Below are 25,309 nucleotides of genomic sequence, written 5' to 3'. Positions count from 1 at the left end.
TGTTGCTGCGGTGCATTGATAAGGAAGTTGACGGAGATGGGTCAGCCTGGATTGGCTGAAACTTTCTACAACGACCGTGTGATTGGAAACGGTATGGTGCCTGATTCGTTCGTTTTAGATTCAATGGTGTTTTGTTTAGTTAAGTTAAGGAGGTTCGATGAAGCTAGAGCTCATTTAGATAGCTGTATAGCTTCTGGTTATGTTCCTAGTAGAGACGCTTCTAGTTTAGTAATTGATGAGCTTTGTAATCAAGATCGATTTCTCGAGGGGTTTCATTGCTTTGAACAAGTGAAAAAGGGAGGCAGTGGTTTATGGCTTTGGTGTTGTAAGAGATTGTTTAAGGGTTTGTGCGATCATGGACACTTGGATGAAGCAGTTGGGATGTTAGATACTCTTTGTGAGATGACGAGGATGCCTCTGCCTGTTAATCTATATAAGTCTCTCTTTTACGGGTTTTGTAGAAGAGGATGTGCTGCTGAAGCAGAGGCTTTGTTTGATCATATGGAAGCTGATGGTTACGTTGTGGATAAGGTCATGTACACTTGTTTGATGAGAGAATATTGTAAGGACAACAATATGACAATGGCAATGCAGCTTTACTTGCGGATGGTTGAGAAAAGTTGTGAGCTTGATCCTTATATCTTCAACACTTTGATTCATGGGTTTATGAAGTTGGGTATGTTGGATAAAGGGAGGCTACTGTTTAGTCAAATGATTAAAAAAGGTGTGCCGTCGAATGTTTTCACATACCATATAATGATTGGTAGCTACTGCAAGGAAGGTAATGTTGATTATGCTTTGAAGCTCTTTGAGAACAACCAGGGTGTTGAAGATATATCCCGAAACGTGCATTGTTATACAAATCTTATATATGGGTTATACAAAAAGGGTGGATTAGATAAAGCTGTTGACTTGTTGATGAGGATGTTAGAAAACGGGATTGTCCCGGACCATATTACTTACTTTGTTCTCTTGAAGATGCTCCCAAAATGCCACGAGCTTAAGTATGCTATGGTTATCTTACAAGCAATTTTTGATAACGGATGTGGGATTGATCCACCAGTTATTGATGATCCTGGAAGAAAGATTGAGTCTTTGCTTGAGGAGATTGCTAGAAAAGATGTGAATCTTGCTGCTGTGGGACTTGCTGTTGTCACAACTGCTTTGTGTTCACAAAGAAAATATACCGCTGCTTTATCTCGTATCGAGAAAATGGTCAATCTGGGATGCACACCGTTGCCCTTTTCATACAATTCAGTGATCAAATGTCTATTTCAGGAAGGTGTCATCGAGGATTTTGGTTCTTTAGTCAATCTTATCCAAGAATTGGACTTTGTCCCGGATCTTGATACGTATTTGATAGTGGTGAATGAGTTATGCAAGAATAATGATAGAGACGCTGCGTTTGCTGTTATAGATGTAATGGAAGCGGTTGGACTGAGACCTACCGTAGCTATTTACAGCTCAATTATTGGTTCTCTTGGCAGACAGGGTAGAGTTGTTGAAGCGGAAGAGACGTTTGCCAAGATGCTTGAGTCTGGGATTCAACCTGATGAGATTGCTTACATGATTATGATCAATGCTTATGCGAGAAACGCAAGAATTAATGAAGCAAATGAGTTGGTTGAAGAAGTCGTCAAACATTTCGTTAGGCCTAGCTCTTTTACTTACACGGTATTGATCAGCGGGTTTGTGAAGATGGGTATGATGGAGAAAGGATGTCAGTATTTGGATAAGATGCTTGAAGACGGTTTATCTCCAAACGCGGTGCTGTATACTTCGCTCATCGGTCATTTCCTCAAGAAGGGAGATTTTAAGTTTTCTTTTACATTGTTTGGTTTGATGGGAGAAAACGAGATTAAACACGATCATGTCGCGTACATCACACTGCTTAGCGGTTTATGGAGAGCTATGGCACGAAAGAAGAAGAGGCAGGTTAGTGTTGAGCCAGGGAAAGAGAAGCTTCTTCGACGTCTTCTTCACACAAAGTCATTAGTATCAGTCTCCTCTTCTTTGTGCAACTACGGATCAAAAAGCTTTGCAATGGAAGTGATTGGGAAAGTGAAAAAGTCTATAGTCCCCAATCTATACCTCCACAACGTCATTATAACTGGATATTGCGCTGCTGGGAGGCTGGACGAAGCTTATAACCATCTAGAATCAATGCAAAAGGGAGGCATTGTTCCAAATCAGGTAACTTACACTATTCTGATGAAATATCATATCGAAGCAGGGGAGATGGAGTCTGCTATAGATTTGTATGAGGTGTCAGATTGCGAGCCGGATCAAGTTATGTACAGCACTCTGCTCAAGGGTCTATGTGAAAGTAAAAGACCTCTTGATGCTTTGGCTCTGATGTTAGAAATGCAGAAGCAAGGGATTAATCCAAATGAAGACTCTTATGATAAGCTGCTTCAGTGCCTCTGTTACTCTAGATTGACCATGGAAGCGGTTAAGGTGGTTAAAGACATGGCTGCTCTTGATTTTTGGCCTCGTCCGATAAGCCACACTTGGTTGATTTATATTTTGTGTGAAGAGAAGAAGTTGAGAGAGGCTCGTGCTTTGTTTGCTATAATGGTTCAATCTGGACGATCTTTATTGAATTGTACTAAACCAGGATTATTGAGAATGCTTAACCAGAATCAACAACTTTAGTTTTTTTTTCTTTCTTCTTTTACAATAGGTTGTACATTTCTTGTAAATGTTACGTAGTAAATACTGAATTACATTTATTTTTTTCTCATATAAATGTAATCCTTAAAAAAAAAACAGTATTATTGAGTGTGAATTGTGTAAGATAGATCCCATGTGCGAAATCTAACAACTGTAAGCTGTTTTGTCTGCCATTACTCAAACAAAAGTGGTAGAAAAAGACAGCTTTTCTTCACGTGACTTATCTTTTTTAAAATTTTTATCACATCAAGCATAAATATTAATATTATTTTTGAATAAAATTAATTAAAGTGAACTGAATGCAAACTTTAAAGAATATTAATGGAAGATATTTATATAAATTGAATTAGTTTTGATTCATTATTATTGAAGAGATTTTTTTTTTATTGGATTAAAGTGAGAAAATGATGGATGCATGCATAATTATTAGGTATGACAAATAAAATAAATGTTTTGTTCGAAAATATTTTTTAATCAAATATTATGAAACACTTTTTTTTGGTTACATACTGATTCTGGAATCTTTAGCGACAAACACATATATTACATTATCATCATATTATACACACAAAATCATCAGAAAAATCAATAAAAACAAACTAAAAATAACTATCACAACTCTCTTTAGCCGTGAATAGAAGCAAAGTGATTAATCAAAGCCAAGGCATTACTCGTTAAATGAGCAACAACCAAAATCTTCCCTCTCACCAAAACCTTAGTCTTCCCGTTCATCTCATCTCTATCAAATCCCTCCGTACATGTGTTCTCATCTGTCAAAGCCGCACTTACCCAAGTCTGCATATCGCTCATGTAGACCTCATAGTTCGAGGTACTTAGCCGACACATCTCACCAATCGATTTCCTAAGCTCATCTAACGTGTCAGCTAACTCCTCTACGCAGTCTCTCATGGCCGCTGCTTCTCTCGGATTGAGCCGACTACTCGAGAGACGTACCATCATTGCTGAAGTGGCTTTAGCCGAGGCTAATGTGATGTTGAGAGCCGCGTGAGCCATGAGCTTGGGGCTTGTTTGGATGAGACTGGCTTGAGTTGAGAGTGAAGTGAAACAGAGTCTTGGGTAGGTTGTGAAAGTGCATGATGATTTTACGAACTCGGTGTTTGTTGTTATTGTATGAACTGATTTGAGCATGGCTGTGATTATGAGAAGAGATGTGAGGAAGTGATGACGATTGAATCTATAAGTTTCACCCATTTTGTTATGTGTATTATGAGCTTTTAGTGATGATGATGACTATAGTTTTGTAGTATATATTTTCATGTGATGGGGGGTTATATATATAGAGAGAAATGATCTGATTTTTTTAAATAAACTTTAAGATCAGATTTAATAGGCAAGTTGCAATATGGGATTTGCATAATGAAGATATTTTACACTCCAAAAAAAAAGGGGGAAAAAAAACAAAAAAAAATATCTAACATATGAAAGCAACACGGAGAAGACATTGGATGTAGGGTAAGGAATTTGTGGATTTAAGACAAACATAATCATTTGTGATTTGCTTAAATAGGTATTAACTACATTTAGAATGATCTATCTGATTGGTTAATAGACCATTCTAGTGGAAATATTTTGATCTTTTTCATATGCAAATGGGGAGTCGGCTACTAGTGTCCAATTCGTTGAACAGTTGCTTGTGATAACCATCAAACAACAGCGATTACTGATTGTGATCATGAATAACAATTACTGTCATTAATTACATTATAAATGATGGATTTGATTTGAATGATTGTCTCATGTATATATACCTATGGATTTTTATCATGTTTACAATGTTAATTATATGTGAAATATGTTTCTTACAACATTTGGTCGCAAATATGGAACACAAAATAAATTCCATGCTAAAATGTTATCTTTGGTTAGAAAATGCTGTAGTTTGTTTTGAAAAGGGAAAAAATATATTAAATATATTATCACTAAAACATTGTTAACTGAAATTTAAAATATGTCGACCGTGGAAACCGAAAGCCAAAAACATTTAAAGTTCCTATCGTCCTCCTTGTAATCAATGCAGCTGCATGTGGCCTACGGTCATCTTCAAGATTTCCAATTTGGCAAAACAACATTGCGTCTGCCCCCCAAATATCCATATTTATCCTAATCTTGATATCAAATACAGACGTACACGATGTGAAGTGTCAAGTTGTATTGTGAAAGGAAATTAAGTTGTGCATGTCTCATTTTCTTAATTTTTTTTTTTTTTTTTAAATGTTTCTTGTTAGTTTGGTCATTTTAGTGGTTGGTTCAATAACAGAAGAATGATGAGACTCATTTATCCCCGTAAATGTTAAGAGGTCTTGTAAAGACATGATTTGTAGATTTTGCGTACACTGTCGTCTATCTTCGCCATTTTTATTCACGTACACTATTATATCTTGGCTCTTGGCTATTGCTGAAAAAAAAAAGGGGATGAAAATGTCAATAATGCTGAGAAGTGAGAACAGATATAAAAAATGGGCTTAGAGGCCCAAAAGCCGTTTGTGGAAAGAGTTAGCTCGAGTAATATCCAAAATATCACAGACGAGAGAGGCTGCCGAACGTGTATATATGTATGTAATGTGTTTTATCGTATGTACGATTGGTGGAGACAAGAGAATCAAAGCCATAACCTATCAAAAGTTATGGAAGCCTTCATAAAAACAAAAGAAAAAATCAATGGACAAAGCCAAGTAATGACGAAATTAGATATATGCAGCACGCTGCTTTTGAAATATGTTTTATCATCACAGACATCACACGTGGTTGAAACGACGAATATCTAACATCAAATTATCAAATCCCTCAACCATCAGCCTTTCTCTCGTCTGCATATAGCATATATAGGCGTAGCTTTGTATCGTTAACATTAAGACATTCGTTAACAGATATAACAAGAGATTGAATAACAAGAGATTGTATATATTATTTTAAATGGTTTTAAATAAATTTCAAGTTGAATAAAGTAGGATTTTAAAGATTTTTTAAAAATCCTAATTGAATAACAAAAGATTTTCAAAACACTCAAAAATCATTTAAAATACAAGTTCAATACCCCCCTCCCTCCTAGACCTATGTTAATTTCAAAGTTAAGCTTCATCACATCCACCATTTTCCACCAAGTCCGGATCCTGCTTGACCAACCAAAATGCACATCAGAGATATTTTCACAAAAGTGAGAAAGGGAAACTTGAGAGATACGTGTATTTTTAGATGCAGAGATGATGCTTACATTATTTCTATGTGCTTCACTCTTGAGATGAGTCGTGAAATCTTCAAAGCTTTGGGCAGCAAAAAAGCAAAATGAGCAAAACCAGGGAGATTCACCACCTATTTCACTGAACTTACTCGGAAGAACAAGTCTGGTTGTCAACTGTTTATTATCGGCAGACGACCCTGAATCCATATCAGCTGTTGGAAAAAAAACACAAAACTAGTTCAGAAACAGCTTAGCTTTGCTGGTCAATAATTTAAAGCGGTGTGTGAGAGAGTGTAAGGAAAAACACCTGTTAGTAAGCTTGTCCAGAGCCACTCTTTGTAAACCCCAGCAAAAAAGCTCTTCTAGAGCCAGTCTGGTGCTGGGCGACGCTGAGAATATGCCAGAAAAACTGTGTATCCCTCACTATCTAACTCATAAATAGTATGCGCTAGGCATTCCAGTTCCGTAGGACCAGATATGAGCAATATATTAGCCGGAGGTGGATTCCTCTTCATCCAGTCAAACAAATCCGATTGAACTTCTGTTCCAGTAAATAAAAGCAACGTGTTTAATATTGAAACATTACCGTAGTGTAAATGAAAAAATGCCCTAAGAACTTAAATAGAAAGAGATAAGAAGAAGATTAACCATTTGCGTGTATAAGAGCAACTCCAGAGGAAGACAGGTCACGCAAGACATCATCGTCAAGGGCAGCATTAGGGTCGCGTGTTATTAGTTTGCCAATGGCAGCTATGGTGACAGGACCAGAGACTTTTGAATTCTTCAAAGCGGATACTATCCTCGGAGCGACCTGACGTGAATCATACCCAGGAGGAATCGGACATGTGTTAATGTTCCACCACACCAACGTTTTCACCTCCTCCACCTCCTGCATCGCCATGTCGTGCATCATCTCGTATTGTTCAACCTAAACCTAAAAAAAAAAAAAATCAAATCATCAAGTTCAGAAGTCTCTGGCGATGCGGTTTTAGGTCAGGTAAACCTGATCCAATCAAACATCATATCAGATATGCATTCGGAGAGATCGAGACGGTTAAAGTAAAATCACCAACCTCGTTTAGTGTCGGATCTGAAACGCGAGAGAACTAAAGGAAAGAACGATGGAGCGACTTGAGAGAGAGCGAACTATGTTGGTTTCGATCGACTCCTTTAGGCAGATACCTTTGTTTGGTTTTATAGAATCGATCACTTGAATCAAGAAGAAGAAAAACCCTATGTAAAATAACCGACTCAAAAAACTAAAAGCTTTCACAAACTCTCTAATGTCTCAAGTTATGCCATACCTTGACAAAACCTAGACAATTTCCTAATCCAATTTGGTAAATTAACATATTAGATAACTCTCAAATATACAAATACTAATAACACGTTGACTAATTACTCTTTTTTTTTGGTCAAAAAAGGAAAAAATGATTCTTATTTTTATTAATTAGATCACATTTTTATTCACGTACACTAATATATAAGGGTCTTGCTGAGAAGTGAGAATAGATATAAAAATGGGCTAGAAGGCCCAAAAGCCGTTTGTGGAGAGAGTTAGCTCGAGTAATATCCAAAATATCACAGACGAGAGAGGCTGCCGAACGTGTATCGTATGTAGTATGTACGATTGCCGATTGGTAGAGACAAGAGAATCAATGGACAAAGCCAAGTAATGACGAGATTAGATATGTGCAGCACGCTGCTTTTTGAAACTGTTTTATCATCACATGAGACATCACACGTGTTTGAAACGACGAATATTTTTATTCAAAAAAAAGAAAAAAACGACGAATATCTAACATCAAATTATCAAATCCATTTCTTATTTTCAGGCTAGAAAAATAAATTTTTATCTCAAAACAAATAACGTCCTTTCTATTATATTTGCTTTAATAAAAGATATTAAGTTTTTTCGCCAAATGATCTTGATCAATCTTGTGAATGAACACATATTTTTGGCAAACAAAAAAAAAATCTTGCAAAACTTTTTTTTTTTTTTTTTTTTGAATAAAATATAAAATTTATTCGAAAAAAATACTTGGTTACAATAAAGTGCAGCGTTTGTATATGAAATCTGTGATTCAAAAAGGTTAAAAAAGATTTGTGTTAAAAAAAAACTAATAGTATTGTGAGTGCTTGTCTTCATCTTGAAGCGAGCCAGACTAGTAGAAGATCGTTGCCTTGGATAGAGAGCAGGCGATCCCGGACTTGTCGATCAAGTTGTTTGGTGAGCAGAGAGGGTGGGGTCGGTGATTCCCCATGACGTCTTCTATTCCGCTCCCTCCAGAGGGAGTGAACCGCAGCTTGAAAACTATACCGTAGTAGAAACAGAGTGTGCTTGCCAAGAGATGCATCTGTGAGGAGTAATAGGAGTGAGTCCCAGTCGGTAGAAAATGTACTTCGTAAGAGTACCGAGGTGAGCCTTGTCCAGATTTCCTTGGAGTAAGAGCAAGCAAAAAACAAATAGTTTCGCGTTTCCTGCGAGTTACTGCAGAGAGCACAAATACCATCAATCCGTGTGTTCCAGTGCTGCATTCGATCACTAGTCGTAAGCCGATTCAAGATGGCTAACCAGACCAATAAAGAGTACTTAGGTGTGGCGTGAGAGAACCAAACACCTGCATACCAAATCCTTTGTTGCTTGACAATGCGAACAAAGTCCCATGTATCTTTTGTGCAGAAGGATGCTTTGTATTTATCTCTTTTTCCTTTCCAGAGGACAATATCCTTTGTCTCTACCAAACCCCTGTTGCGCAGACTGTCAAGGACTTCCTCAATTTTGTTGAAGTGGTCCACCCTGTGTCTTCTCGGCCTATTAAGCAGAGCTTCAACTACAGTGGCATGTAAGCGTATACCCATGTCAATGCACCCACGCTGACTTGCAAAACTTGTCACATGAACTAAATCGAAGACCAAACAACCACATGGTCCATGCACAATACATTTGAAACTAAGGATTTAGTAAATTTACATTTTCAATATTCTAAAGCCAAGACCACCATGATTCAAATGGGTACTGTTTTAGCTTGTCACCGTTTTCAAATAGCTATGTAGAAATTTCGTTCCTGATATATACAATTGTACTCTTTTTATTCTCTCTCTCTGAAATAAAGGTTGATGCAAAGCATAAAAATGTGTGCCCAACGTGCCACAATGAAACTAACGGTTGTGAAAGAGAGAATTGTCAAATATATATGTGCCAACTTGTCCAAATTATAGATTTAATTAGCCTTTTTTTCAGGATACAAAAAGCTCAAAATACACACACGGATACTATTATAAACCACATACAAAACAAAAAGAAACTAGCAAAATCGAAAAAATATATCACATGACATACTAATAGCAAGACATTACATTATCTCAACATATATTTTACAGTACACAATATTTCTTAAACTATAGTTTTTAAAATTAGTACGTTTTAGCAAAAGCATTAATCAAGGACAAGGCGTTGCTGGTTTCGTGGCCCACGTTCACGATTCTAGCCCGAACCGAGGTCTTGATCCGACCATCCATAACCCGACCCGAGAACCCATCGGAGCAAGTGTTCTCGTCGGTCAGAGCCGCACTAGTCCAAGTCTGAGCATTACTCATGTGGTACGCAAACTGTTCTTGATTTTTGGCACTACCACACAGCTTCAGTTCTTGGACTGACTTGGTCAAACGGTCAACGGTATCGTTGATCTCCTCGACGCAATCATGGACGGCTTCGACTTCGCGCTTCTTAAGGCCCTTCATACGTGTCAGACGCGAGACAAAGAGCTTCGTGGATTGAGCTCGGCTCAATGTCACGGCTATAGCGGTCTCGGCTAAACGTTTAGGGCTTGTTTGGATGTCGTTTGCGTAGACGGAGAGTGACTGGACGCATAAGGCTGGGTATGTTGTTGTTTTGCAAGAGGACTGGATGAAGTTTATGGCCTTTTTGGAAGCTCCGGCCGATGAGGCTGTTGTGGCCGCGGTGAGCGAGAAGAGGTAGGAGATTGTGAGGATTAGAAAGAGATATTGTTTCGCCATTGGTGATTTTTTTTGTGTGTGTGTGAAAGACAGAGCGAGAGTGGGTACAATTTGTTTGTTTATTTAGTGTTGGAGAGATAATTGAGTGTGTGGAGATGAAAGAGTTGGAGTTGAATATTTATAGTCGGTACAATTTTTGTTGAGGGTATATGCTACTAGTGGTAACATGCGGTGCGGTGCAATATTGAAAATTTTCACTTTATTGATGTACTTACACACGGACACGGTGGAATACCGAAAATTTACACTTTATTCATGTTACTTACACACGGTGCGATATTAAAATCAGTGGGAACGGAAAAAGAAAATAGTGGATTAGAGAGGTCGGCAAACATAAGATTAACAGTGGATTAGACTTTTAATATCTAGAGATATGTTCATTTTAGTTGAATTTATTAATCTGTTTTGAAACCAAACTGATCTTTAATTGAGTTCACATTTATTTTTTACATACGAGAAACGAAATAGAATCTGACCAAAACCAAAATGATACTAACCCTATACAGTATTTTTTATTTTATTTTATTACAATTAGAAACACAACTGAAACGGTACAAATATGCTTGCTTTCATTACTCTACTATTTTGTATGCTCAAAGCCCAAAAAAAACAAAAGACACGAAACAAAAATTTGACTCGAAAACCTGATTTCAATATACGCAGGGATTAATATTAGTTGGTGTGTTTGTTATTCTTTTGTTGGCTCATATAAAAATCAGGAGAGGGTCCACACTTGACGTCGGTCCAGATCATAACGTGAGATATCAAAACATATAAAACATAATCGGATACGAGTAGAGAGATAAGCATTTGTCGTTTTATTCGAAACAAGAAAGAAACCAGAAAGAGCGAGAAAGAAATTGCACCAATCAAGCCGCAATATAATACAAGGAACTATAGTTAGATTTGGACATCTCTTATATCATTGTCAAATCGAACATCAGATTCGGTCATTAATATCTCTTATACAATCAAACTGGCAAATGTTTTTCTAATTAATGTTGATAACTTGATATGATTCTTCTTAGGTAGTACTAGTAGTAAATCAAAATTAGGTTATAGTAAATAAAAGTAAATTAGAATGGAAAGTACTAGTGTGGCTTACCGACATGACGTGACTGTTGTTTCCACTGCGGTACGGATCATTCAGAGTAGTTGGCCTCTGTGGTTTTTTTATTTTTATATATAGGTATATTTTTGTTTTTTCACTTTAAAAATATCTTCTTATAAAGAGTTGAAAACTTATTATTTTGTTTTGGGTGGGTCCTTTACTGTCGTGTATATAATTAAAAGCTTTGGTCCAATAGAAGAAAAATAATTGAGGAAAGAGGATGATTGATCACTACAAAAACATTCAAAATTTTGTTTTTAAAAAATACCACAAATAAGGGATAATTAATTGCAAACAAACACAACAATAATAACGGGCGTGTGAACGTGATCCATAAATTACTGGGTCAAAAGCACCGTCATTCTTCTCCGCGTAAGGGTCATATAATTTTGATATCATCCCCATATTTAATGGTCGATGTTTTTAGGCAATACTTATACTTGCTCCGTTTCAAAATATAAGATGTTTTGAGTGAAAGCATGTAGATTAAGAAATTACTATTTAAAAAAGTTTAACTAATCATAAACAAGATTGTATAAAATAAATAATAAAAAAATATAAAAGTAATCTAAAAGTTATCTAGAAAATTGAAAACATCTTATATTATGAAACAAAAAAAAATCTCTAAAACATTCTATATTATGAAACGGAGGGAGTATAGTATATGCTTACCGTCAATAAATAGTGTGGACTTGATCAGAACATGTTGGAGAAAAAGGAGTGGGAAAACATCCCAGTGGAAATCAAAACAAAAAGAGTTTCCGATTGAATAAAAAAAAGTCTTAACTTGTTGAAAAATATTCAAAAAGATTGGTTTGTTGCATTTAAAAATAACTTCATGATGTGTTAAATATGTCACATAGCTACAAAAAACATGCCACACAAACATGACAAAATAAAAATTTAGGGTATTGTGTTGTCAAAGAACTTGTAAAATTTATTATGAACAGATTGTCTATTAATAAAACATAAACAAGACCTGGAGGACTTGGAGGCAGTTCTGGTATGCGTAAAAACTTCTTTACTTGAGGACGCTTATTCACTGTCATTAATCACCATTCCTGAATATCACAAAGTCTTTGGGGTTACTTTTACGTTGATAATAATAACCTGTGGAAAACTCATTGTCATGGGCACCTGTGAGGATAGCAAACCCCCGGAAAACATTTTTTTATTGTGCCAGCCATCGGATTCCCTTCCATATGCCTTCTTGTGCATTACACTGGGAAGTAACAATCTCAAGCTTAAGTTAGTAAGTCTGACAATTTTCGAAGATGTCAACATTGTTATTTAAGTTAGCAGAAACGGTACCTCAATAGTTATCAAGAATGTCAAGATTAGAGTATTCACTTTTATTGATTAGAGTATTCACTTCTAGGAGAGCTCAACCTTTGCATCATTAGAGGGATTATATATTGTGAAAGATCAAACTACTACTTCATTTAGCATAACTGAAATAAGCCGGTCAATATTGTGAAGATTAACATGGATTATTGTAAATATCATACTACTAACTTTTTTTAGCAGAACTAGAATAAGGCAGTCAATATTGTGAAGATTATTAACAGGGATTTTTCCACCTAAGTAGTTGTAAGAATGTCTTATGGGTGTGTTAGAGTAGTGCTAATTATATTAGTAATGGCTTAGTCAAAGTTTTGTTGTTCATGTACTCTCTGCCGGGATCATAGATGCTGCTTTATCCTTCTGGCTTTTACTCAGTTTAAGAACAAACTAGAGCTATTAATATACTTGATATGATGCTAAACTGTATAATTACCAGAAAATATCCAAGTGGTATTACCTATTAGGGAGGAGAGGTTTATCAGCTGAAGAGGCACTTAGGCTTGGGAGTTGCAATGCTTTGCTCAAAACTCTTTCTCTCAAGAGTTTCAGTACGTACTACAAGCCAGAGGAAGAGAGCTTGTCCTCAAGCTTTAGAAGGAAGAGAGAGATGTGGTTGCAAGAATTCTATGCGTCTCCAACGACGACATGCAGAGAATGCGTCCCAAAGTGTACCAATGTTGGACCAAGCTGACCCCTTGCGTCGCCAACGATGCCATATAGAAAGGACTAGTCTTTTTGTAACCGCCTGCTGCTCCATGTATAGTTGTACCTCTGCTGATTGTAACTCATCCACTCCTGCTGCAGAAAAATAGAAGAGCTTCTCTCCAAAACCAGAGTGGAATGCATCAAATCCATTTGGAGAGTGCCCTTGTTGCGTGTTGTTAGTGGAATAATGCCATGAAACGCCATGTTTACCCAGTCCCCATAAGCTAAACACACAAACAACTTTCAGCCTCTCATTCGTAATGTGGTGCACAACAAGGGTGTCCCCTCTTAAGAGCTGGTCTAACACTCTTGGAATCAGAAAATCATGCGCAAACTCCCAACAACAATCCTCCATCTAAATCCAAACTGCATTTCTGCTATGAAAGGATGTTTGGAACTCAGTTGCCCTTGTCAAACACACTGGCAAACACACTGTCTCCCTCTGAGTAGCCATTCTGTTTGCTGCAACTTCCCGTTCAAACTTAAACCTCCAAGACTTAAAGCACTTCCTCTGTTTTCTTCTACTTGGTTGTCGTTCAGGTCTGTGAGCAAACATTTGGTGTGAAAACCAAATGAATTGATGTGGATCCATTTGGAATCGAGTCTCATGTTGAATATGCTTCTTTTTGAACTTGAACATCCAAGTTTTAGGAGACAAACTCAGCTTCCTCGTCTTTGGTTTCAGCCTTTCTTTATGTGGAGACGGTTTATCGAACACTTTGTATGCAGAAACTTTTGTAGTGATACCAGCCAAAATCTGAAACATCTCAACCTCTCCTTCAACCCTAATCATCTCTGTTGGAAACGAGAGAGAATGAGGACGAAGAAGTTTGTTAAAGATATTTTCTCATTCAATTAATTCTGTAAACTGTACAACCTGCGTGATATATACAAGTAAAGTATACCAACTAAACCGTTTTAACTAAACCAATCTATACACATAACCAATGTAACCAATAGTCCCCTTCAAGATGAGACGAATATGTTATGGAGACTCATCTTGGATTTCAGATGCTCGAACTAGGGAAGAAATAATGGTTTAGTTAAGATATCCGCCATCTGATCCTCTGTGCGAACGTGAAGCATTTTGATGAGACCTTTGTCTAGCTTCTCTCGAACCGTGTGACAGTCAACCTCTATGTGTTTAGTACGTTCATGGAAGACAAGATTGGTGGCAATGTAAATGACAGAGGTGCTATCCGAATAAAGAACTGGAACAGAAGAGATACCAATTCGAAAGTCAGATAACAAAGTGCGAAGCCACATCATCTCACAAGAAGAAGGAGCGAGAGCTCTGTATTCTGCTTCAGCCGATGAACAAGAAATAGTTTGTTGTTTCTTAGATCGCCAAGAGATGAGAGAAGATCCCAGAAACATAGTAAAACCAATAGTGGACCTTCTACTATCGAGACAAGAGGCATACTCTGAATCTGCAAAACCTTTGAGAGTAAGATCCGGGTCTGCAGAATAGAAAAGAACTTGTCCGATGGTGCCCTTAATATATTGCAGAACCTGATAGACTGCGGTGAGGTGAGACATGCGAGGAGCAGAAGAGAACTGGCACAACTTGTTCACCGCAAAAGTAATATCCGGACGAGTGATTGTTAAGTACATTAACCTGCCCACAAGACTCCTATACATTTCCTTATCCTGCAGAAGATCACCAGATGTTTTGGATAGCTGCAGATTTGGAACATAGCTGTGTCTGCATCCTTGCAAGCCAACATACCAGAAGAGGTGAGGAGCTCAAGGGCGTATTTCCTTTGACAAAGGGAGATGCCAGAGGAATTACGAGCAATCTCCAAACAGGAAAAATACTTCAAAGGACCCAATTCACGAAGTTTAAAACTTTGTTTCAATGATGCAGTCAAATCATCAGCACTGGATTTTGAAATATTAGCGCTGACAATATCGTCAACATAGATGAGGACAACAATGAAATCATTCCCATGACTTCGAGTAAACAATGTATGATCACCATGACATTTTGTAAACCCCAAATGCAGAAGCGAAGTGGAAAACTTGAGAAACCATTGTCTGGATGCTTGTTTCAGACCATAAATGGATTTCTTTAAGCGACACACTGCATTTTTAGGCAAAATGTCCCCCTTAATCTCTGCATAACCCTCGAGTAAGCGCATGAATATATCCTCCTCTAAATTACCATTCAAAAACGCATTGGAAATGTCAAGTTGATGTAGAAACCACGTCTTAGAAGCAGAGATCTTAAGGAGCATTTTCACAGTAACCATCTTTGCAACGGGAGAAAACATTTTATTATAGTCCAGACCCTCCTTTTGAGTATAACCTTTGGCAACTAAGCGTGCCATGTATCGCTCAAGAGTCCCATCTGCATAAAACATCAAGGTGAACACCCATTTACAACCAATGACTTTCTTACCAGGTGGTAGAGTAGTTACATCCCAAGTATTTGTCCTTTCCATTGCTCCTATCTCCTTAACGGCTGCATCACACCATTCTTTAGATTCTTTGCCTCATTATAGGATTGAGGGATTGGAATCTTAGTGATGTTATTAATGTACATCATATAGGATGGTGAGAGTTTTGAATAAGAGAGAAAAGAAGAAATAGGATGAGCAATACCATCATTAAGAGAATAACAATTATAGTCATTTAGACGAGCATGAAGTTTCCTAACTCTTTGTGAAGAAATTTGTGTTGATGGAGAAATTTCCGGTGGAGAGGAAGGAAGAGGAATGGGAGTATCATTACCTGGAGACAAAGAATCCATCGGTGTGAAGTTGTTGGGAGAGACGACTTGTTCCGGAGGATCCGTGAAGGGAAAAACATGCTCATGGAACTCAACATGTCTTGAGATATATATAATATTACTCTCCAGATCCATAACCTTATATCCTTTTAAACCAACCGGATACCCCAAGAATATGCAGGCTCTGGATCGAGGCTGAAACTTATGACGTTGTTTAGGAGAAGTAAATGCATAACAGAGGCAACCGAAGGTCCGAATGCGAGAGTAATCTGGTGCCTTGTTAGTGAGAAGTTCATAAGGTGTCTTGTTGGAGAGCAATGGAGAAGGAATCCGGTTGATCGAAAAGACAGCAGTGAGGATACAATCACCCCAGTAAGACAGAGGGACCTGAGATTGGAAACGTAAGGCATGCACAACATTGAGAATATGTTGGTGCTTACGTTCCACGACAGAGTTTTGCTCAGGCGTCTCAGGACATGAGTGATAGGAGATGATGCCTTGAGATCGATAAAACTAAAATTGCAGTTCCTTAGCATTATCTGATCGAACTGATTTCACTTTGGTGTTGTATTGAGTTTCTACCTGTTTGATGAAAGCTGGAAAAACTGAGAGAACATCATTTTTGTTCTTGAGTAAGTAAATCCAAGTTGCTCTGGAGTGATCATCAACGATGGTCAAAAAATATTTATAACCCCAACTGTTTCCACTGAAAATGGTCCCCAAATATCTATGTGTAACAACTCAAACGTTGAATTACAAATATTATTCTCCGAGGGAAAAGAAAGTTTCTTCTGCTTAGCCAAGTGACAAACATGACAATATGCAGGTTTCTTATTCTTGTGTCCTGTAGTTCCCAAAGCTGTAGAAAGAACATCCAATCTTGAGTAGGATGGATGACCAAGCCTCTTGTGCCAGGTACCAACGTCCACCACCGCATTGATTGAAATAGATGGAGAAGTATCCAACACATAGAGCTTTCCAATCCTTCTGCCTTTACCAATCATCACCCCCTTGATAGGATCCTGTATTTCGCAACAAGAAGTATCAAAGGTCACAGTGGATCCTATGTCATCAGTCAAAGAACTGATACTGATAAGGCTCAAGCGGAACTCAGGGATAAACAGAACATTCTGCAGTAATATATCCTTGTTTAAACGAACCATGCCTACACCACTGATTTTCACACGAGGACCAGTCGACAAATTCACAAAACTATCCACAGAAGTTTCCAGGGAAACAAAACTGTTTCTGTCATGAGACACATGGTGAGTTGCACCAAAGTCAATCACCCATGTGTCAGTGGACAGTATGTGTTTTGAGGCTGTCAATATACCAATAAAAGCATATGTGTTGGGAGAGAATAAGATACTCGGATGATCAAGAGGAGTTTTAGGAGAACTTGCTTCAATCGGAGTAGGAACTGATGAAGTGGAAGGTAACTGAGAGCTGAACAAAGCTATGAGATTCTGCAACTGAGCTGGAGAGAGTTTGCGAACCAAATCATTAACATTGTTCGAGGACTTTTCACCACGTGACAAAGAAACTTGAGCTGTGACAATAGGTTGTTTCTGAGACTTCTCACCCGACTTGCCTTTTGGAATAAAACCAGGTGGAAATCCATGTTTCCTGTAACATCTCTCAGCAATATGACCAATTCTGTTGGAGAAAGAACATATCGGTCGACCTTTGTTTGGACCATTCTGCACATACATAATAGATGCAGGAGCAAAGGACTGGTTAGACTGATTATCAAAAGTCTGTGGAACAGGAGCAAAAGTCTGAGGAGGTTGAGCAACAGCTTGAGAAAACTGAAAAGCTGAAGGAGGAACCACCAGTGAGAATCCTTTTTGACTGTCGTCCTGGTCCAAAATCTTGTACACCTCAACCAAAGAAGGTAAAGCCTTCTTAGCAATGATTTGCCTGCGAATAATGGCATAAGAATCATTCAAACATGCTAAGAACTTCACAGTTTTGGCTCTCTCTGCCTTCAACTGCAAGCGAGCAGCTTTTCCACAAACGCAGGGATCATCTGGCTCTTCTGAGCCATCCAACTGATCCCAAAGAGTTTTCAAACGAGTGTAGTACTCAAATAAAGACATGGAACCTTGGCGAAGATCTTGAATTGCTTGAGTAAGATTATATGTGCGTGGAAGGTTAGTTAGATGATACCGACCATAGAGATCACGCCATATATCAGTAACATCATTCATCCTTAGAATACTACGATAGATCTAAGGGGAAACAGAGTTCAACAACCAAGATTTAACCATGCTATTGCATCTAGACCACAAATCAAAGTTAGGATCTGTGGTTAAAGGACGAGGCAAGCTTCCATCAATAAATTTGATTTTATTCTTAGCATCAAGAGAGATACGCATCGCATACCTCCATTCATCATAGTTCGTTTCATCTAAACGAAGAGAAATGATGTTTAAACCTGGATGATCTGCACTGTGCAGGAAGAACGGAGAGTGAGAAGGATCAGCAAAGAGCGGCGATGTGATAGCTCGCGAAAGTCCAGAAACCTGAGAATCGGCTGCTGGGAGAGAGATTGGAGCTGGATCATCGACATCGGAATTTAATCTCTGTGATCTTCGAACAGTGGAACTTGTTTGAGACTTCGTTTTACCCATTTTTCGATTCGCACGAGCTACGGTCACCATCGGAGCACAAGTTGAGCTCAAAAACGAAGAAAAATAAGCTTAACGAGGAGAAATTATCAAAAAAACCGAGATAGATCTGAGCTTTTATGACTCTGATACCATGTTGGAAACGAGAGAGAATGAAAACGAAGAAGTTTGTTAAAGATATTTTCTCATTCAATTAATTCTGTAAACTGTACAACCTGGGTGATATATACAAGTAAAGTATACCAACTAAACCGTTTTAACTAAACCAATCTATACACATAACCAATGTAACCAATAATCTCTATGTTCTTCTGAATTGATTCCTGCTGCAGTGACTTGTTCACAACCACATACTTGTGATTGTCCAACACCAAAGTCACTTCTTCCCTCACAAGCTCAGAATCATCAGAAACGCATACCGGTAGCGTTGGCAACGTTGCGTTTGCGTTTACGCCGTGATCCACGTCCAACGATTGCGATTCAGCTTGTGGCTGCGATGTGAGACTTGATTCTGTTTCGGAACCAGTTGGTTCAAACCATGAATCTTGCTCCTTCTGCGATCCTTTCTTCTCAACAACGATTGCACCGACCTGATTCAATGATTCTTCAGAAATTTCCAGATGATCATGAGCTTGCTCCATTGAAATCGGTTGGATTTTCTCAGAAGATCGTTGTGGAGACGATCGCTTCGCCATATACGATTGTTGGAGTTTCTCCCATCGTCGTTCTCGCTCCAAGACCAAGCTGATTCTCTCTGGATCATCCTCGGTACCAAAAGCACACAACAACGATTCCTTCATTTCGTTCCAACTCCAGTAAGGCATCACTGATTCAACACCACGAACAAACGCTTCTGCGTCGCCTTCGATGAAACCATGTGCAAAGTGTAATCTCTCAAAATCTGTGTAATCTCCCAACACAAAACGATTCTCCATCCAATCAAGCCAATGACGCAAATCAAATCTACCTGTGAAAACTGGAACTGCAACGAGATCCATGGCGGTTGTTTCGATCTGTGACCACGAACGCACCATTTGGTAAGATTGAAGGTGTGATCTCTTCTCTCTTATCTCTTCTTAATCCCTAGTATAAACGATGAACCCTGACAAGATCGGAGTTACAGTGCTCCTCTCCTATCACCATGAACAGAGCACGCAAGCTCTCTAACAAACTCTAACTTCAATGATCACGCAAGATGAAGACAAAGCTGCTGATGGCTTGTCTCGGATTCATCATCCTAGTTCCTCGTCTTGTTCTGCTCTCTTATTTGGGTTGACTATTCCTTCTGCATTGCAGGTGCATGATATTTTCAAGGAAATTGAGGAGAACAGTGAGATTCAATCCCTGTTGCGGGCAGTTTTAAAGGATCCTTTGCAGTTTAGCCAGTACAAAGTTGTGGAGGGTAGGCTTTGGTACAAGAATCGGTTGGTGATTCCTTCTGGAGGGCATTGTGTGTCGGTGCTGCTGGAGGAATATCTTTAAATGGTTAAAACTCTAGCATCAGTATTCACATACTTCTAGAGGTTCTCTACAGGCTGATGAATCGCTCAGAGCAGAGGAGATTGAGATCTACTGTGAGTCTGTGATCCAGGAGAGCTGTTCGGGACTTCCTACATCACACACCAAAACCACAGATAATGGAGTTTACTGCAGCCCATTCACACACTCAGAAATAACAGCAGAAGTGGCGTCACAATGATAGTCCAGACAAATTACAGCAAGAACTAGAATAAGGCGGTTAATTTAACTTACCAATTTCTAGCAGAGCTCAACCTTTGCGTCTACCCCGTTCTGACAATCATCTATGAGAGACACGTTCTACATTTCGGTACAAAACTGATCATCAGGTTTCAACCACAAGACCTGAAAGTAGAGAAAACAAAAATAAAGACTCAGAGAAAATGAAATATATGTAGCTCACCGTTTGACAGAAGAAAATTAAGGAAATAGCTATCTTTCTCTCACAAACAGTAGTGTGTATACCTTGTGATAATATGAGATGGCCAGCTGAGAAATTCCCCTAGACAAGTATGAGATGTAAATGGAAAAAATGTGATAATCAACGTTACTGTTGTTTCAAAGAAATGACTGGTATTTAAAAGTAGATTCAAATACCTGTAACGTGAATATGGATTCAGAATGGAAAAAGGTGAATTTGAACAAAAAAGTGAAGCAAAGTTGTCACCCAAGATGATGATGTCCGAACTCTCCTTAGCCACTTATGTTCCTGCTATTCTCATTACAATACCAATATCTGCATGCAAATCCACTCAAAAAAAGTTTCAGACCAATGAGAAAATGATCGGCTGACAGATGAAATACTTGGGAAAGAGAAACTTTTCGATTCTGACATAATCAGAAAAAAAATCAAATAAAAATAATTCAACAGTTTTGAGTAATTCTATCCCTCGTGTAATGCAGGGGCATCATTTGTCCCATCTCCAGATAGCCCCTCAGCATCTACGGTAGCAAAAGGTATGGAATGATTTAATCTGCAACAACCAAATCACAAAGTCAAATGAACACTCGTTTAAATGGATCACAATCAGACATCAATTTTGGTAAGCAGAAAGAGAACTTAAAAAAAAAACAAAAACCATTTCAACTAACACATTCTTCAGCCTCATATACAATGGCAGATGAGGCAACTACATAATCCAAAGCTTAGATTTTAAATCACTAACTTGCTAAAGTATTGTCTTTTCTATATAACTCCATGGAAAAAAAAAATTTATGCAAAAAACATGCAATCCCAAAAGGTGAAGAGCAATATTAATATACAAAAAAAATGGCGAGATGAACCAAAGAGAAGTAAAAAAACCTGGAGAGAGTCAAAGAAGCAAGGGAGGTAAGAGGATTTGTCACAGACAGAGAGTCTTCTTACCTTTTGAGTGCTTGGCTCGCCAAAACCCTATACATTTGCGTAAGATCTGCAAGAGACAGAGAAAGATGAACAAATCAGACAATGGAGGACGATTCAAGATCGGTAATAAAAAAAGTGAGGGGAGTCAACAAACAACAAACATTCTGAAGTTGTAATTTTGGAAAGCTAGGAACAGAAATGGAATGTACAAATTTGAACAAAAAAAAGCCCCGAGCAAAACGATACCTCTGTGGAGATTTGAAAGGGTTATGGAGACCATGCTTGGGGCACTGGGATAAGCTGTCCACAAATGGCTGCAACATCGAACAAAAGTAGAGATAAAAGTTAGAACTGAGACGGATACGGCTTTGCAGCAGGTATAAAGGTTTAGATAGGCTCGCACCTGAGTTCCTGTTTCAGTAACTTTAGTGAAAGGTTCTAAGTTTAGAGGATCTTAAAAGCATGTTATGGGTTTGAAGATCCAATCCACTTTCCCTGCACAATAAACATAACGTGTAAAAATCATCGTTATCTGCATCACAAATCAATGATATTCAAAACAAATCATAAAACAGAGTTGTCTATTCACACTAATTATAAACAGCTAGGAAGTATGCCCTTACAGGACCACAAAAGGGCAACGGTAGCCGTGACTTTGAAAATTATAATATCAAATATACTAGAAAAGAAAAAGCAGACCTTGGTAGTTTTCAATGTCGCAACTATAATATCAAAAAATTTAGAAAACCACTCAACTGAGATCAAAGAGACAAAAAGGAAATTAAGCAAAATTGGAAGCCAAACCGTGGAATTGCTGGTAGCCCGGTGAATGCAGCTCCGGGTACAAGGAAGTGTAGCTCAGATACTTCTCCTCCACCCGTCAATTTCACTAGCTCATCATGTACAATCTGCAACATATCAATGATAAGCCACACTTCAGTACTATTGAAACCAAAAATGATAAGAGTGAAACAGCTATAAAAACCAGTATGCCAATGTAGAAATATGGGGAAGGACTAAGGAATAAGGAGGTGAAACAGAAAATATATACCTTGAACAACTGCTGATCTGGTCCGAAACCATAAAAGCATCATCCAAAACCTGAAATAACAAAAAAAACGACAAGTAAACATTAACATGTAATCAGAGAGAAGAAAGATTGAAAACAGAGAAGCAAAGTGAAAACTAAGAAGTGAACATGTAACTTTGTTTGTTCCAACAATATCAGAAACTAAACCTTGTAGAGACGTATATATATATATATATATATACATGATACATAGAAAATTCTATCTATAGCGACAACCTTAACAAGTAGCGTCACAAAGCATCATAGAGACAGTACTGATCCCATTCCTGAAAAAAAAGCGCACACACAAAGGAAGTTACCCGATAAAAACCCTAAACCATCAATATTCAAAGTTTGACAACGATACATCAAAGCCATATCACCGATCAATTATTATCATAGTAGCAACCTCCACAAATATTAAATCAATGAGAATTAAATAACAATGTAAATTCAATTTTAGAAACCCACAAGTGAAAATATCAGAAGCTATAACGAAAGAAGAGAGTGACAAAATTTCAGAAAATAAAATAAAAAGAGAGAGACCAAACCAGCCATCAATCTACAATAAGATAAGGACAAGTAATTAAAATTAAGATTTAGAAATCAAACCGTCGGAGGAGGGAGCGAGCTTGGCTCTTAACTTGGCTCCTTCCGTAATGTATCTTATCTTTCATGGCCAACATCCACCTACCATACTCCATATCTTCGATTTCAACCAGCTCCATATCTCTCGTCTCGCAAACAAGAAGAAGAAGAAGGAGGATGAAAAGAGAGAAAGTGAGATTAGAGAGTACCATATGTAATTGTATCCGAAGAGGTCTTCTCAAGGGACTCGTTGTCTTTTGCTTCCTCTTTAGATCAGAGAGTACCAAATACTTCTCCTCCACCCAGCAATTTCACTAGCTCAACATGTACAACCTGCAACAAAGCCATGATAAGTCACAGTTCAGTCAAGGCTCATCATGTACTACCAAAGCTAATTCGCTAATGCGTAAAATAAACAAAAATACACAGAGAATGAAGAAGGGAACCTTGGCCATTGAGTTTGGCTCTCTGCAAGCAGCATCCTTCCTCCAGTCAAGTGAACAAACATTTGGGATCTTCTTCACTTGGCTCCTTGTGTATCTTCCATGGCCAAAATGCACCTACCAGAAAGAGGCAAGGTGTAAAAAAGAGAGTATATTAGTCGGATAAATAAGAAAATAAAAGAAAAGCAGATGAAGATTCAGAGAAGCAGACCTTAGCAACAATCATGTGTACAAGTTATGAGCACTTGTTTAAATCTCAAAAATCAAGAAGAAGAAGGATCGAACCTTGACCTTTTTGAGTTTGCTCTGCAAACAGCAGCCTCACGTCCACCACCAGTCAACTGAACAAACATCTCGGCTCTTCACTTGGCTCCTTGTGTATCTTCCATTGCCAACAGTCTTCCATTTCACCCAACTCCTCCATAGCTCCCTTACAATGCTTATCTAACCAAGTAACATTGTATTACTTCAAACAGATGGAACCAATATAATTAGGAAGTGACTATATACAATGTGAAGAATAATTAATACTTTGTTGTCCATTCTAAGAAGAAGTTTGTTAATTACCCATGTGTATATTATAATGCCCCCCATCAGTTGAAGTAGTGGCATCTCCAGCGGGAAATTAAATGGTCTAACCATTGTTACCTGCATCACACACAAATCTATGGTTTCAAAAAAAGGCACAAAACAGAGTTGTCACCCAATACAAACATATAGAACGAATGTGTTACCTTAGGTACGGTGAGCATATGAGCTGCCTTCGTCGACATATCTCCATAAATTTAGTATCTTCGAATATATAGAACAAAACTATTTTCCCTTAAGGTCCATCGACTTATCTCCTTGGGATTTTTTAGATTTCTCTTACCAGTGATTCTGAGGAGCTCCAGTTGTTCTTCCTCTGAGTTCAGAGAATATAGTCCCATTCACCGAGTTCCCTATTACGACCTGCACAGATTTGTTACATCAATGTCAACGGGAAGAGAAGAAGAGACTGATTTAAGATGATGATCAGACCAACCTCGTGAACAAAAAGCATCTTGATCACATTGCCATGCAACATAATCGACCTGACATTAGGGACCGAAACAAGGGTTACAATCACATCTACAGAGACTTGTGGAAATATGGGATAGTTCTGATTTCTCTTACCAGTGACAATGAGGAGCTCCAGTTGTTCTTCCTCCGAGTCCAGCGTATGTAGTCCCATTCTCTCGCGTACTTGAGCAGGATGAGAACCAGAGAGCTCCTCGGCATCTAGGGTAGCACAAGGTATGGAATGGTTGAATCTGCAAAAAAAAAAGCACAAAAATTAAGTCAATGGTAGGATTCTAAGAGTGGAGAGAAGATGATAAAATACATAACATAAAAGAGGTGGATAATATATAACAGAACATAAAAGAGAGTAACTAGAACCAGTTTGATATTGTTACTGTAGGGGAAGTTCATCTTTGTGTTGGTTCTGAATCTTTTCATTCATACTTCAAACCATAGCATATCTCTGATCTGCACAAAAAAAAAATAAAGAATTAGAAGAAGCTTATTTACTTTTATTTTTTAAAAGTTCTGACATTAAGGGAAGGAAGAACTGTAACATACGTACCTTCAAATTCAGTTTGATGATGTCACTGTAGGAGCTGAGCTAGCAAAGTGTAGTTGAGATACTTCTCCTCCACCCATCAACGGATATAAAACGTTACCAGCAAAAGTCGCATAACCACCAACTGTGATCTCCCAACGCTTTGGACGAGAGAAGTTGCCCGTAAAACCCACACCGAAGAACATGATAATCCTAAAACACACAAAAATTAAGGAAGTTAGACCAAATCCAGGATATTAAATCTATATTGCTAACAAGCAACAAGCAACGATGGTCATGTGAGGAATGGAGAGACCAAATTATACGAGAAGATGTAAAAAAAAAAAAAAA

General features: G+C 38.1%; 4 protein-coding genes across 19 annotated transcripts in view; 1 reads left to right on the top strand and 3 right to left on the bottom strand.

The window, feature by feature from the left end:
- LOC104726836 (pentatricopeptide repeat-containing protein At5g62370) overlaps positions 1–2,665 on the top strand; it is a 3,952-nt gene extending 1,287 nt beyond the window's left edge. Inside the window, exon 2 of one of the 3 annotated variants that reach the window (XM_010445780.2) lies at positions 37–2,665. In XM_010445780.2, coding sequence (XP_010444082.1) covers positions 37–2,655 — 2,619 coding nt within the window. In that variant the 3' untranslated portion in view covers positions 2,656–2,665. The remainder of the gene's footprint in view (positions 1–36) is intronic. The other 2 variants (XM_010445782.2, XM_010445781.2) reach the window with 2 other exon arrangements.
- On the bottom strand, positions 3,146–3,970 carry LOC104726835 (21 kDa protein-like). The gene has a single exon (XM_010445779.2). It carries the CDS (start codon positions 3,883–3,885, stop codon positions 3,298–3,300), a length of 588 nt encoding a protein of 195 aa, XP_010444081.1. The 5' UTR covers positions 3,886–3,970; the 3' UTR covers positions 3,146–3,297.
- LOC104726832 (21 kDa protein-like) lies at positions 9,125–9,990 on the bottom strand. Its single transcript, XM_010445778.2, has one exon. The coding sequence runs from the start codon at positions 9,890–9,892 to the stop codon at positions 9,290–9,292; it is 603 nt and encodes a 200-aa protein (XP_010444080.1). The 5' UTR covers positions 9,893–9,990; the 3' UTR covers positions 9,125–9,289.
- The window catches only part of LOC109127659, an 8,539-nt gene continuing 1,810 nt past the window's right edge, over positions 18,581–25,309 (bottom strand). For 4 of the 14 annotated variants that reach the window (XR_002034203.1, XR_002034211.1, XR_002034205.1 and 1 more), the window contains exons 7-24: positions 24,983–25,171; positions 24,796–24,885; positions 24,532–24,668; positions 24,401–24,449; positions 24,111–24,327; positions 23,944–24,024; positions 23,662–23,820; positions 23,380–23,493; positions 22,583–23,266; positions 22,328–22,377; positions 22,081–22,184; positions 21,680–21,771; positions 21,523–21,590; positions 21,298–21,343; positions 20,529–20,905; positions 20,397–20,433; positions 20,166–20,276; positions 18,581–20,023 (exon numbers count right to left, since the gene is read on the bottom strand). Coding sequence is in view for 1 of the 14 variants with exons in the window: in XM_019232835.1 (XP_019088380.1) it covers positions 18,674–19,447 (774 nt within the window). In the remaining 13 variants the exon portion in view is untranslated. The other 10 variants (XR_002034210.1, XR_002034206.1, XR_002034207.1 and 7 more) reach the window with 10 other exon arrangements.

The sequence above is a fragment of the Camelina sativa genome, chromosome 11 (genome assembly GCF_000633955.1).
Source record: "Camelina sativa cultivar DH55 chromosome 11, Cs, whole genome shotgun sequence".
NCBI classification, from domain to species: domain Eukaryota; kingdom Viridiplantae; phylum Streptophyta; class Magnoliopsida; order Brassicales; family Brassicaceae; genus Camelina; species Camelina sativa.
This window is presented reverse-complemented; position numbering and strand designations above follow the sequence as displayed.